Here is a 14,515-nt window from a genome sequence, read left to right as displayed (position 1 = left end):
AGAAACGGAGAGAGAGCCGGGTGAAACTTGGCAGAAGGAGCCGCTCTGCGCGCAGCCCAGCTTGGCTTACAGTATTTCTAGGTCACAAACCGTAGCAGCATTTTCAATCGCTTCAGTATATGGAATTGCCTTCCGCCTGCTCTACCAGCCCATCAAAAGCCAGGAACTGGACTTCATGTTATCTCGTACATAATCTAGACCAGTTAAGCATCGTCAAAACAAAATTCCATGTTTTCAGAGCACGGACTAGCACTGGGCTAGAAATCTTCTTGATACTTACAAAAAAAAGTTTTCAAGTAGCTGAACGGAAGGAGATCCGCAATAAAAGACACGGACAGTGACCAAGGAACGGCTCCGCCCCGCACAGCCAGAGCGCGTCCGTGGAAGCTTAACCCCGGCCAGAAACCTCCTGTACCCCCAGCTACGAAGTTCTCCCTGAAATCAGACAGGACTACCTCTGAAAACCACTAACATTTTAGACAGTCTCGAAATTTTAGAAAACACTGACTTGAAGAGTTCACAGCGGAGTTTAAACATGCAGTTGATAACCCACAGGAGAATTAACTACGGAGAAGGGCCTTGGGGAAGCAACGCATCCTGGGTCCTGCAGACTGGAAGCCCCCATGGCGGGACCTGCGCCCCCGCCCGCGCTGACTCACCATGCGACGCTGAGCAAGTCATTTAACCAGCCCGAGCTTCATCTTTCTCATCTTTAAAATGGAAAAATAAAACTTGTTACCAACTCCCCACAAACGCTGGGAGGACAAGAAAACATAAATTCTTGCTGCTCTTCAGAAAAAGAGTGTTAAAATGTTAACATCGTTCTATCGACAGCTTCTGTTCATTCCCACACTCGGGGCTCCGCTGCGGCGGTGTTACAGACACACAGCAGTCCCGCACAGACACTCGGCCGGATGCGGGCAGTGACGTCCTACACGCCCGCCCCGACCGCCCCCCCGCGCCCCCCCCCCCCCGCCCCCGAGCCCCTGGGCAAGCTGCCGGCTGGGTCTGCGTGCGGAGCGGCCCGCCCGCCCGCCCTGCTCTGCTCTGGCCGCCTGGGAACCACCGGGAAGGGCGGCACAGACCCACCCAAACCAGGGGATTCCTCCTCGATGGGGTCCTGCGGGTGGGAAGGTTTCCCTGAATTCCGACACGTCCCCCCAGGCTGCGTCTTCACAGGGCCCGCAGAGAGCACCTGCATCCAAACAGCGGGTTTCTCAACGCGGACTCACAGTATGACGTACTGGTCAAGAACTGCACAGCCGTAGCTGTCACCCATGGGTTTTGCGTGAGCTGGTGTTGGTAAGTTCTTTTTCTTTGGCACATCCTGGTTGTCTTCCTAACATCATCTTTTAAAAATAAAAACTTAACTACTCCTAATTAACAGTATGTCCCAGTCATCCTGGGAAAGAGTTTGGTGTATGTAAAGCTTTTAGAAATACTCACGGGGGGAGCCGTGTAAAAACGGATGGGGACGCGGGGGTGGGAAGGACCCCAGGAGAGCAGTGGGGCCAGGAAACGGAAGGGCCGGGGCCGAAGGCTGCCTCCGGGACCTCAGGTTCCACTCTGAACGCAAGACCTGTGATGTTTCCTGGCGGCCCAGTGGGACCGGGGCAAACACCATTCCTTAATAACCTGCGGCCCCTGGGCTCCTGTAGGTCCCAGTGGGGACCTGGGTCCCAGGGGCCGGCACACGTGGGCCTCACAGTGAACACGAAGCCGCGAGGACAGTGGGCGAGTGGAATCTGCGTTTATCAGTAAAGGATTACTCTGCACAGGGCATCTGCATTTTTACAGGCAGGATTATTAAAGATTTATCTGGATGGGAACTTTCATATCTGAACAGTTTATACGAAAAAAAAAGTTTGATGAAGCTACATTTTCAAGTACTTTAATCACAATCTTTATGGTACATTAAAAAAAAAAAAAAACAGAATTGTTCTTCCCTAAACAAATTATCTACCATGTCAAGAATCTGAACCAAAAATTTCACATGAATTATTAGAATATGTCCAGTATCCTTTTCGTTTTTTTTCCTTTTTTGGCAGCCCCGGGGCACATGGAGTGTGCTTCCCCAGGGCCAGGGATCAGATTCGAGATGCAGTTGCGAACTAAGCCACAGCTGCGCCAACGCCGGATCCCTAACCCACTGTGCCGGGCCAGGGATCGAACCTGCGTTTCCATGCTCCTAAGATGCCACCATTCCTGTTGCGCTGCAGCAGGAATGCCTTCTTCTACTTTAAGAGCCTACAACTCAGCTCTGCTGACCCAGACCGCACAGTCTGCAGGGAGCAACAGCTGTGACCCGGTCAGTCTCGCCTCTGACCACACTGCCCTCTGCCGTCAAGGCCATTCTGGATGGAGAGAAGGCCCCCTGCCTGGTGTAAATGGGGGGGCAAGCCCAGCCCCACTCCTGCCATTTTCCCGACGAGCAGCTCAGCCCTTTCCCTATGGCAGGAGTTTCTAACTTCTCAAGGGCACTGAAATCCTTCTTTAAAAAATTAAAATCTAATATAGGACCCTAATATAAAACAAAATCAAAATGGCTTTTTCTCAGCAATGTGTTTAAGTCTTACGATTTTAACCTAAACCACTGAGAACAAGGAAGCTGCCTCACAAAACCTGAGACCAGAGCGTGAAGTTACAGGCAGGTCTGGCCTCCACACCCACCTCAACCCGCGATTCACTTCTGCCTCTTCTCTAACCTTCTCTAACCTTTTCTTCTACCTTTGCGCCAACACGGGGAAACCCTGGTGCCCCCCGGGGAGTGCCTGCAAGGGGCAACACATGGAGTGTGCTTCCCCAGGGCCAGGGATCACCTGTCACCCTGTCACCCCAGGGAAACTGCACGCACGAGGAGACGACATTAGAGAACCCACCCTCACGCCTGGGCAGAGACGAACGTGGGGCCTGCGGTGCGTTAGCGTCTAGACCAAGGTGAGGCTTGACACGGGCTCCTGCGGCTGCATAGTTATACCTCCATAAAGCTGATTGTAAGCAACACCTCGGTGTACCCACTGCCTCCTCTGCCTCCTCTTAAAACATACAAGTGAGGGTGGAAAACAAGCTTCGAGGCCATGTTGGGAGAGAGCGACCTCCTCAGGACCTCAGGTTCAAAAGGAGACTGGTCGCGAGCCCAGGCCTCCCGGGGAGGGTGGGGCGCTGGGTCTGAGCAGTGGCCTCAAGGTGCCCAGCGGCGGCGAGGGTGCCAGCTCCCGCTGTCCCTGCCAGTCAAGCCGGGTACGTCCCAATTCACGCGTGTAAGGCCCCATTTGAAAGAGGGTTCCTTCCGCTGCTCAACGTGAACTTGGGAACCACTGCGCTGGATGACCTGAGCCCTGGATTCTTCCGCCAAGTGAACCCGCCACCGCATGAACTGCCCTGGGACGGATTTTGCAAAGATGCAGAGGCTCAAGTCAAAAGGCATCCAGCACCCAGCGCGGGAGCCTCCCAAGGGACAGCAGGCCACGGTGAGAGTGGACACGTGAAATGAAAAGGGGAGTGAGCAGGAGGGGCTGCACCGGACTCCCGCCCGCAGACCCAACAGGAAGCCGTCCCCGAGCCCCTCCACAGTAGTGGGAAAGCAGCTCCCCCTCCTCCCCAAGTCTTAAGTCTCGAAGACAGTAGAACTCAACAATTTAATCACCCTATGATTTCAGAGAAAGATTGACCTAGAAATACTGTCTCAAGAGAAAGCTCCTCCAGAACTGCCTTCTAAAGCCTTAAAACCTGCTCCCTGGCTTCTAAAGACTAGAGAAGGGATTGGCCCTCGACACAAAGCATGCGGACAACGGCAACCGCGGGGACAGTACAGTACACAGTGCGGGCTGGACACGGGCCGGAGGGGCTGCGCCGTGGGCGCTGGCCTTGTTGAAGGACTGCCCACCAGGTGAGTGGTCAGAGCGGATGCTGATTGGTTGTCCTGGCCCAGGAGAGACCAACGCAAGGGAGCTGTCAGATGAACACAGTCCAAAAAGGTGTGCTCCTGACACTGCGTCAGTAACCTTCTGCAGAAAAGGTCAACCGAGAGGGCCTACCCTTACCCGAAGGCTGCTGCCACAGAAAATCCCAGATTAAAGACATTCAAAAAGACAGATTATAAAAGAGCCCAAAACTATTTGGCGAAACACCTACACAATTACACCGAGTCAAACTGCAGTGCGTGACTTCGAACCATCAGTAGTGCACGGGAGTGCGCAAAAAGCTGATTCTGCATTCCACCCTCCCCGGCAAGAGTGAAACGCTTCAAAGACATCAGCTCAATGGGCCAAAAGTCACCGTGCTACAAAAACTGACACTAGGGAGGAAAGGACCAGAAGGCCAAGCACTGGTCAGCAACCACTGGAGAAGCAGCAGCCGTGAGGACTTCCGCAGAGGCAGAGCCTGGCCACGGTGGGGGGGGGGACGTGTTTCCAAGGCAGGTACGTGCTCGAGACCCAAAGGCCTCTGGCAGGTAACTAAAGAGCACGAACTGCCCCGGCCTCCGCACTGAGCTGGGACCCCGAGGGCAGCTGCCCTGACAGTCTCGCTCCTGAGCGCCTGACCTGCTCCTTTCTACGGACAGGTTCTGTCTGAAGCACCATTTTTCCCTTTAAAGTATTTAAATTAATTCCAACAAAATCTACAGCAGCCTGGTCAGTGGAATTAGAAGCACTGAAGTTAGCCATGACAACGGGTAAGTTAAAAAAGCGAGTTAGTCACCTGCCACACTAATCCTAATAGTCAAATAAAACCAGATCATAGATTATGCTCTAAATAACCAGGACACTCAATCAGCATTTCAGTGTTCGAAGTGAAGCCAAACAGCTTTCAGGGACTCCTAAAAAGAAGGAAACGACCACTCCAAACAGGGAGCAGCCGTGGTATTAGCAGAAGAGAGGGACGGACAAAAAGCTGAACTCGTACTTCACTGGAGAAGAGCGGGCTGCCAGGCAGCGAGGCGGAGGCGCTGGCGGGCAGGCCTGGAGGGGCCGCGCCCGGGCCGGCCGTGTACTGTACTTACCCCGATCCACTCTACGCTCATACTCACTTCCTCCCCTCCGTCTGGGCCGCTCTCGTACTTGACCACGTCCGCGCTGAGGCTCTCGCGGCTTCTCCGCTTCTCCATGTTCTCGGGGTCGTTCAGCACCTCAGCTACTCTCTGTTTGTGAACGTTGTCAAGGCCCTGGGAGCCGCGGGGAAGAGGGTTTGCGCCGTTAGCACGCAAGGCTCAAGAGGGATTGCCAAGGCCCCTGAAGCTCTACTAGGAGAAAACCGTTCTTGAACGTGGGGGGGGGGGGGTCAGAGCCGCGATTCTCAGGAGCGGCCCTGGAGACGCGTGCATGTCGCCGTAGGAAATTTCACCTCGACTGTTTAAAACAATGAACAACACTGAGCCCCTCAACGGCTCGCGCACTGAGGTACTTAGAAGGTAGTGTACCGAGTATACAACCTTGAAACGCCTTCACCCCCAAAAAAAGGACTGACGGGCAGGCAGAGGGGAGGGCCGTGACTGAGCCAGCCGGCGGGCAGAGGGGCCTGAGGGCCTCTCAACTTTCCTCTCTCTTGTGGAAGCTTCACGATGAGAGGCTGGGGAAACGCCCAGCTTTGAACACTTTGACACTAAGTGCCGGGGGCTTTGTGCTTCCAAAATAAGTGTGTGGTTGAAACACACGGATCGCTTTGTTCTCAGAGTGACATTTTTAAAAATGAACCACTAATTTACAAAAGGCACTTTAAGAGCAAACGTTCATGCTTCCTGGGAGCGACCAGCAGCACGCCTGCTTCTCAATGATCAGCTCGCGTGCGGCTGAGTTGGAACTGGAGCCGCTGACGCCCAGCAGCAAAGGTCCTCCACACGCCTTTCAGGGGCCATCCGATGACCAAGGTGCAGCACGTCCTCCGTTCTAAACAGAAGGCCAACCCAGACAGCTTGTGCAGAAACGGTACCTTCACGGACCCCCCCCCCCCTCCCCAGTTTCGTCAGAAGGCAAATCCCCAGACGACGGTCACAGTGAAGCAGACCAGTCCTGGCCAGGCAGGAGGAGCAGGTCTCGGAAGAGCACCAGCAACCCCTTTCCCCAAACTTCAGCAACTCCTGGCTCTCTCGACGGCCGGCTGTGCCAACACTGCGCAGCAAAGCCTGATGACACTGGAACCCCAGGCCGAGCGCAGCTGGGCGCCCTCCCTTGGAGCAGCAGCCCCGCCGTCAGGAGACCCAGAGGGACCGCGGGACTCAGCCAAGGGGCTCCCGGGGGCACGAGCTGGGCGGCACCAGGGACACCACCTCTGCCAGGCCTCAAACCTGCACGGCATTTCTTTTTTATTTATTTATTTGCCTTTTGTCTTTTTAGGGCCGCACCCAAGGCATGTGGCGGTTCCAAGGCTAGGGGTCCAATCGGAGCTGTAGGCACCGGCCTACACCACAGCTACAGCAGTGCGGGATCTGAGCCGCATCTGGGACCTACACCACAGCTCGGGGCAACGCCGGATCCTTAAACCACTGAGCAAGGCCAGGGATCAAACCCGCAACCTCATGGTTCCTAGTCGGATTCGTTAACCACTGCATCACAATGGGAACTCCTGCAGTGCATCTCTTGGAAGAAAAAAATTCGAAGGAGTATACAGGTCACTTTACTCACAGCCAGAAGATGGGCATCCGGGGAACAACCCACACCTGCCCCTCAAGTCCTCAAAATACAAAGCAAAACCTGCCCTCTTTGAACACATACACGTATAATGTAACACACCAACTCCTTATTCTGGAAATTGGTAATTAAAGGGCAAGAATTAAGTGTTTCTCCTGTATATTCTTTACACACTGTGTCTCAGCATAATTAAAACATCTCAGTTGACAAAGGAAAGTGCTTCTTATTTCTTTTTATTCTTTTTATTGCCACTCTTCCACTGTACAGCTATACCTCATCTGCATATCCATTCAACCACCGAGATGTGTGGGTTGCTTCCTGGAGCCAGACGACTGAGACTCGTGTGCCATGACCGTAGATGCACAAGCACAGCCAGTGGTCATCGCTAGCAGCGGCCACACTTGTGACCTCACCCGCCTGCCTAAGCTTATTTGTACCCCAAAATCAACGTGGGCAGCGCTTTCATGCCATTCAGACACACAGAAAAAAGTTCCGATCACCCAACGTACTGGTCCCCAGCGAAGCCGGAACACACCAACGCTCTGCTTTCTTGCTTCGTCCCCCACCCCGTCTACAAACTCGGCACCACCTTTCCCGCACTGTTAGCACTGGTCTCACCGTTAAAATGCCCCCAAGAGCAGTGTGGAGGTGTCATCAAGTATCCCTAAGCACGAGAAGGCTGGGACATGCCTCATGGAGAAAAATAAGCGTCCTTCAGGCATGAGTTAAGGTGCCGATATTAGCAAGTCAACAACACAAACTAGTGTAACTAAGGTGTCTTTAGACAGAAACACACGTAAATCAAGTTCTGCACTGATCAGCTGACGTACCTGTGACCAGAGGATTGCTGGACCCCTCTGGATCCCTCCCCAGGAACAATGGTTCCCTACTGGCTGGTTCAGTGTTCAGAGCAACTTTCTAGAATGTAACCACTGTGAAGAATGAGAATCACAGAGCTCCCGTCATGGGATCCGGCGTTGCCCTGAGCTGTGGTGTAGGTCGCAGACGTGGCTCGGATCTGGCGTTGCTGTGGCTGTGGTGTAGACTGGTGGCCACAGCTCCAATTCGACCCCTAGCCTGGGAACCTCCATATGCCATGGGTGTGGCCCAAAAAAGACAAAAAAAAAAGAGAGAGGGAAGAAATCACAACCGTATTTGTTCTAAGAACCTGTGCTTAATTCTTTTGGGTGTGTACCTGGGAGTGGACTTGGCAGGGTCACCCAGGAAGTCTGTGCCCAATCTTCGGATACACCTCCAGCCCGTTTTCCACTGCAGCTGGACCACGCACGCTACACCCTCACCAGCACTGCACAGGCCCCGATTCTCTGCTGCTGCCTCAACCCTGCTACCTCTGTCTGGTTCCTGTTTAAAGAGCCGTTCCAGGGGGTGTGCAGGGCTCACTCACTGGTTCTCACCTGCAGCCCTGATGATGAATGAGGCTGAGTGTCTTCCACGTGCTTGTTGGCAGTAACGCGGCGTCCTTGAGAACTGCCTCTTCAGGGCCTGTGCTCACTGTTTAATTAGGTGGTCCTTGAGTCTTCACACGCTCTCGAGACTAGACCTCATCAGAGGTGTGACGTGCAGGTATTTCCGCCCGCCCTCCGGCTATCTTTTATTCCTGACAGTGCCCTTGAGTGTAGCAATGTTTCTAATCTTGATGAATCCAACTGACTTTTGCTTTTGCTGCTTGAGTTTGATGTCATGTTTACCTTTACTTTAAACAATATTATTTACACAAACTAAATACCAAATATTTTCTACTTCTAGATCAAAGTTTCAATGACTCTCATAAGAGAGAATCATTAAACTCAAAACAGGAGATTAAGTCAAAGTTTTCTACTGACCTGTTTACGTGACCTCATGGCCGCTTCTTCTAACGTTTCTGCAGCTTCAAATTTGCCTTGACGTCTGTAAAGTGCCCCAAGGTTTTTCAACGTAGTTGTAACAGTTGGACTATGAGAAAGCATATGATACACGGACCTATTAAACATAGGTTTTACATCAACCACTATCAACAGCATATAATCTAAAGGACTGACAGACTTATGTTTGGCTAAAATTACTTAAATTTCTCTGGCACTTTTCCCGCTGTGAAATTCTAAAAGGCTCTCTATCCCAAGCGCGCCCTGCCCACGGCACCAGGCCCCATGGTGGTGGGATGAGCCCTGTGGTCCTTCCTGGTAGCGGCCGAGCCCCCAGACCACGGGGCAGTCGCAACAGAAAGGTCTGTGCTGGTCTGTCCGGTGACCATCAGGCTCGCTCTGTGTCAGGCCACAAACAGGACACCCACCTTCCCCCCTCTGTACACGTCCAGGGATGTGGAGTGAACCCGGAGCTCATCTCCAGCGGGACCTGCATCCGAGAATGATGGCCGTGTGTGTGGGAGGGCAGACCACACAGGCTGGACACAGACGCTGGGTTTCTGCGCTCGAGCAATCAGTCTAGTTCATCATAGTATAAAAACCTCAAGAGGTTTCTTCTCACTGATGACAGGCGCTTTAGGTACAGAAACAAAGAGCCTATACTCCATGTCTGAGACAGTTTACACAGAATGGGGGGGGGTGCGTAAAATTCAGGAATTATGAAAAGTGCTACAGGGAACCCAAAGGAGAGGTATTTATTCCAAACTAGGGCTTCAGAGAGTTTTCCTGAACTATTTGGTAAACGGAGTCTCCAAGGATGAGTAGAAGTTAAACCAGGAAAAGACGGCGCGGAAGGTGTCCCAGTCAGTGGCGGAAACGAGCCAAGTGCTGGCTGGGGCCGCTGCGGGAGCTGGGCCCCTTAAATGCGCGTCCCTGGCTGCCACCTCTCCTGGATTTTCAGTGCGAGCCTGGGAGGCAGGGTTAACAGACGGAGCCTGTATCGTCCCACGTGACCCCCCACTGCGCTGGCTCCGGGGAACGTAAGTTATCTCACTTGTGAAGTCATGGGTCTGTACTGGAGCTGGGGGACAGGTGGGACTGTGCAACCAGCCTTCTCTAAGGCCCTTTACACACTCGGCCACGTACACGCTACCCTGGAAGCAGGGCACCGTCCACAGCTGAGCAGACATACCTGTCAACTTTGCAGGCTTTGTACCAGCCACCATACTCTCCGAAAGACGTCCCATCCTTTTGCTTTCCCTAAATCGTAACAAATAATTTCAAATGAGCAATTATCTCAAGCCATCAAAGACGCGATTTAGGGAATCTCTCAAAACAACGTGTCCTTACTTTACACTCTTCTCTCTCCTCGGCGTGCATCCAAATGGGCTTATTTTCATCTGCGGAAGGAAAAAGAACAGGCAGTCAGCATGAGAGAGACCCCGCGCGTAAGCGGTCGAGTTCCACTGACTGCAGGGTTTTCGTTTTGTCTTTCAGATGTTACTTCTCACAAAGTGAACAGACGAAGCTTCGCAACGGGAAGAAACTGTGAGGATGGGAGCGGACCACGAGACACAAGCGGGTACTTTGGGGACAGGCCACTCTGGGGACAGCGCGAGGCGAGGTGAGGCGAGGCAGGGGCCGGGGGCTGATGGGTAACCCTTACTGCTGGAGTGCGCACACAGCACTCGGGCCGCTTAGGATTTGAGCACCGCCGCGTTAAACGAGAGTCTAAGAGAAAGCGGTGCGACGCCGGGAACAAAAGTGGAGAAAACAGAAGTCAGCCTTCCCTTGAAACTTCCTTAACGTTTGACGACGCTCACACATACCTCTCATCCAACGCCTCCAGACAACTAATGCGCCCGGTATCACGGCGGATAAGCAGCCTTTAAAGTGAGGACTATGAAAATATTTTTACGACGTGAAAAACGCTTAAGCTGCAAGTACAAAGGAAAGTAAGCCGCACACGGGACTGTACGTGAAGTACGGCTTCAAGTATGCAAATCAAGGCAAAGAAGGGACAGAACGACACTGAACGTATTAAACTACCTTTTGGGTGATGAAAGCATGGGTGATTTTCACATTTCCGTCTCTGCACTTTTTTCTTTTCTTTTCCTTGTCTCTTTAGGCCCGCACTAGTAGCCCGCGTGCTCAGGGACGCTAGCTGGGTTCATGACGGCTGTGCCACCGTGAGAACCCGCTCTGTGCTTATTTTTGAGGTTTCCCACAGCGGGGACCTCTTTCGGGCTCTAGGGAAAGAGACACACACTCCAAGCCCATCCAACCACCGCCAGACCCGGGGGGGGGGGGGCGGAGTCCGTGGCACCCCTGCTCCTACGATGGAGTGATGCGTGGCCACACCACAGGATGCCGGGAGACTTAAGTAAGACTGCACGTCCCAAACGCTGAGCCAAGAGACGAGCACAGTCACTGTCGTGTCACAGAAGCGTGAAACTCGTTTAAACACTGGTTTTAAGAGAGTAAACAGTATTAAAACTTAGTAACACCAGTATTTACTGTAGTTTTAGCTACGCTTACTAGACGAATTCCATTGCTAGAATAAACAAGAACTGGCCAGCTTGGGAGAACTAGATTCCCGGACAACAAACCCGGTTGTGGGTTTCAGTGCCGCACTGTAGCAAAGGAGGCCCTGTGACCGGAGGGCCACGCCCCGAGAGCCAAGCAGGACACGTGTGCATCTTTTAAAGAAAACGCCTTGGTCCCACGTTTTAACATGTGTGTGAAGGAGAAATCCAAGAACAGAAAAACTCCTTTCAACTGGACAGAACCCAGCTGACTGGACTTCACACTTCTATTTCTAGCAGAGAGCAGCTAGCAAATCACACTAAGGAGACGGCCTGGAACCCACAGGACATCAGCACGGCCGCCGCAGGCAGACGTGAACACGAAGCTCCGGTGAACCGCCAGCCCCTGGCGGGGAAGTGCACTGTCCCCTAACCTGGCACAACCGCCAAAAGAATCCACCTGCAGAATGAGGGCCTGAGGCAACACCGTCCCCTGCTAAGAGATTTACTGCTCCGCTGATTATCAGAGAAAAGAAATTAATACACCTTTCAAAGACTTTTCAGAAGTGGTTTCTAGAAACTCTAAAATATTAAAAAAAAAAAAAAAAACATTAATCAAAATCTGTCCTTCCTACAAAACCTAAGGTCTCCACACGCTGGTGACAACTGTCCTCACGCTGAACGCCTGACACTGTAACGGCCGGTGGGGCAGAGAAATGCCCAATGTGACACACAAGGACCATTCTACTGACCAGTCTTTATTTATTTATTTTGCTTTTTAGGGGCTGCACCTACGGCACATGGAGATTCCCAGGCTAGGGGCTGAATCAGAGCTGCAGCCGCCGGCCAACACCACAGCCCCAGCCACACGGGATCTAATCTGTGTCTGCAACCTACGCCACAGCTCACGGCAACGCCAGATCCTTAACCCACTGAGCAAGGCCAGGGATTGAACCCGCATCCTCGTGGTTCCTAGTCGGATTCGTTAACCACTGAGCCACGAAGGGAACTCCCAAAATCTTAGAAAAGATTTCTTCCAAAACGTGTATTATGCACCTACAATTCTTTAAGGAAGGCAAAGGAGACCAGCCTTAAAGAGCTTGAGGTCCAACAACCCAGCAGCCCCGGGTGGGTGGAGAATCCGCATTTCCGACAGGTCCCAAGTAGTGCTGACGCTGCTGGCTCCTGCCAGTCTTTTGGGAACAATTCTAGAAAGCACTAAGGCCTCCAGGAAGGCTCTCCAGAGTTAGTGCAGCTAAGCTACGCTTAAAGCCGCTCAGACACGTGGACTCTGGAGAAGGCAGTGGGGAAAGGACGCAGCAGGGGGCCCATCGGGCCTGGCCGCAGGGGCACAGCCTGCTGAGGATCAGCACTGCCCGGGCAGGTGCGCGGGCGTTTGCCATGGCCACTCAGGCTGGGCCATGTCCTCTCCTCTAAGCGCTACTTGGAAAATCAGCTCTAAAATTCAAATGAGGAGTGCTCTTGTGCTGCTGCAAGTTAAGGATCCAGTGGTGCTGCTGCCGTGGCGCAGGTTCAATCCCAGGCCCCGCAGGCGCAGACAAAAAAAGAACATTAAATACAATGAACACGAATGCAAACTGAATTCTGTTTTGAAAATACGGTGATGACTTGAGTATTCCCGAGCTGGAAACCACTCTTTCTGATGCATTCTACACCCGCATCTGCTTCGAGGAAGGAGTGTATTTCTTACCATCCACGGAACCAAACTCTCTCTCATGTGCCCGAGTGAGAATCTCTTTGTACAGTGTTTCTGCTTGCTTGAATTTTCCTTGCTTCAGGTAGCAGGACGCCTTGAAACAAAACAAAACGCTTACTGTTCTCTTGTGTAAGTGACGCGAACGCCTACATTCTTACTCGCAGGTGAGAGGGAGGCAGAGCCCCAGGAAGAAAGCCCGCGGCCCTATCGCCAGAGCTGCCTCGGGCAACATACCAGGTTATTTTTCGTCTTGGCCACGTTGGGGTCGTCAGGCCCCAGTTTCGTCTGGTAGATCTCGAGGGCTCTTTGGTAGTAATACTCCACTTCCTCGTACTTGCCCTGGTTCTGGCACAGTAAGGCCAGGTTATTCAACTGCTTGGCCACATCAGGGTGATCCCGTCCCAAAACCTGGGGGTAAGATCAGCTTATTAGAAACACTTACGACGCACCTCACGCCAACCAATCCATTACCCACCCTGTTCTATGAGAAGGATCTCTCTATCATAAACATGACTATGCCTCATGCCCAGACTTACCACGTTTAACTGGCCCCCATGCAAAAACACGAATAACCAGAGGAGCTCCCCAGTGGCCCAGCAGGTTAAGGATCCCGCATTATCACTGCAGCAGCCTGGGTGGCTGCCGCAGTGTGGGTTCAATCCCCGGCCTGGGAACTTCCACGTGCCGCAGGTACAAGTGAACAAAAAAAATTTTTAAACCAGAATGTATTAAACTCTCATGGCTGGGGGGGGGACGGTGCTGACTTCCTTCCCAGGCTTCAGCTCAGTCAACGCCTGTAGGACCCCGACGTGGTAGGTGACACACGCACATTCTGAAGATGAGCAAACTGGGTTCTCCAAAGGCTGTTTGACGACTGCCAGGTTCTGGAGGAGTGCAGATGTAAACCCAGCCCTGACTCCAACCACGTCACGCTGACAGCGACACATCCAGAGCCTTCAGAAGAGACTTCCCACTCCTCAACCCACACCCCATCCCAGCCCCTCCACATGCAGACCAGGGGCCTCTGCCATCACCCCGAACCACACCCTCCTGTTCCGAGGTCCACCTTCCGGGCCCTTTGACCTCGCTGTCCCAGACGCCGATGCTCTCCCTCTCCCCGCAGGGCCCTCTGCCCGCCCCCACCCCCACTAACGGCACATCCCTGACCTCAGGGACCCCTCCACCCGCTCCCCCTCCCCCGGTCAAGGCACACAGCACATCACGAGTTGTTTCTTCCTCTGAAAGCATCACTACCTACCCCAAACCACCTCATCCATTTAGTTCTTTGCTGCCTGCCTCTCGCCCGTGAAAACGTGACGTCTCAGAGTGCAGCTGGATGCGATGTAAGCCTAGCACCCGGTTGGCGCTGGCACAATACTGGACAAACGCCCTCCCCTTGTGCCTGTACGCATGCAGTCCCCAGGGAGGCTGCTGCAGCTGCCCCCTTCTGCATGCCTGCCTCTCCCTGCCTGGGAAGCGTGGACCTTAGGTATTCAGACTCGGCTCAAACCCTGACCGTCTGGGGGAAGCCCAGGCTCTATACTCTCCCTGGCTCTAGGCTAGACGTCAAAGCACCTGCATCCCCAAGGTCCGTCTGGTGGACATGGTTCCCCGGCAGGGCGCCGTATCTAACTTGTAAATCACCGACTCTATCAAGTCCTCAGTAACTGTCTGCTGAACGCGTGAGTGAAGGCGCCTACACGAACGCACGCGACAGATCATCATTCGCAGCTCATAATCCTCAACCTGACACACCGGTGGTTCTCCCGGGTTTTAACCCCAGTC

At 53.1% G+C, this 14,515-nt stretch overlaps 1 protein-coding gene across 10 annotated transcripts in view; it reads right to left on the bottom strand.

The window, feature by feature from the left end:
• Positions 1–14,515, bottom strand: part of KLC1 (kinesin light chain 1) — a 67,049-nt gene that overhangs the window by 13,769 nt on the left and 38,765 nt on the right. For 3 of the 10 annotated variants that reach the window (XM_047795049.1, XM_047795047.1, XM_047795052.1), the window contains exons 8-13: positions 12,965–13,138; positions 12,725–12,824; positions 9,839–9,888; positions 9,681–9,748; positions 8,471–8,579; positions 5,003–5,164 (exon numbers count right to left, since the gene is read on the bottom strand). In XM_047795049.1, coding sequence (XP_047651005.1) covers positions 5,003–5,164; positions 8,471–8,579; positions 9,681–9,748; positions 9,839–9,888; positions 12,725–12,824; positions 12,965–13,138 — 663 coding nt within the window. Of the gene's footprint in view, positions 1–659; positions 711–5,002; positions 5,165–8,470; positions 8,580–9,680; positions 9,749–9,838; positions 9,889–12,724; positions 12,825–12,964; positions 13,139–14,515 lie in introns of all 10 variants that reach the window. The other 7 variants (XM_047795048.1, XM_047795053.1, XM_047795051.1 and 4 more) reach the window with 3 other exon arrangements.

This window comes from Phacochoerus africanus, chromosome 9 (assembly GCF_016906955.1).
Source record: "Phacochoerus africanus isolate WHEZ1 chromosome 9, ROS_Pafr_v1, whole genome shotgun sequence".
Taxonomy (NCBI): Eukaryota; Metazoa; Chordata; class Mammalia; order Artiodactyla; family Suidae; genus Phacochoerus; species Phacochoerus africanus.
Note: the sequence above shows the minus strand (reverse complement) of the source record. Positions and strands in the feature narration are given on the sequence as shown.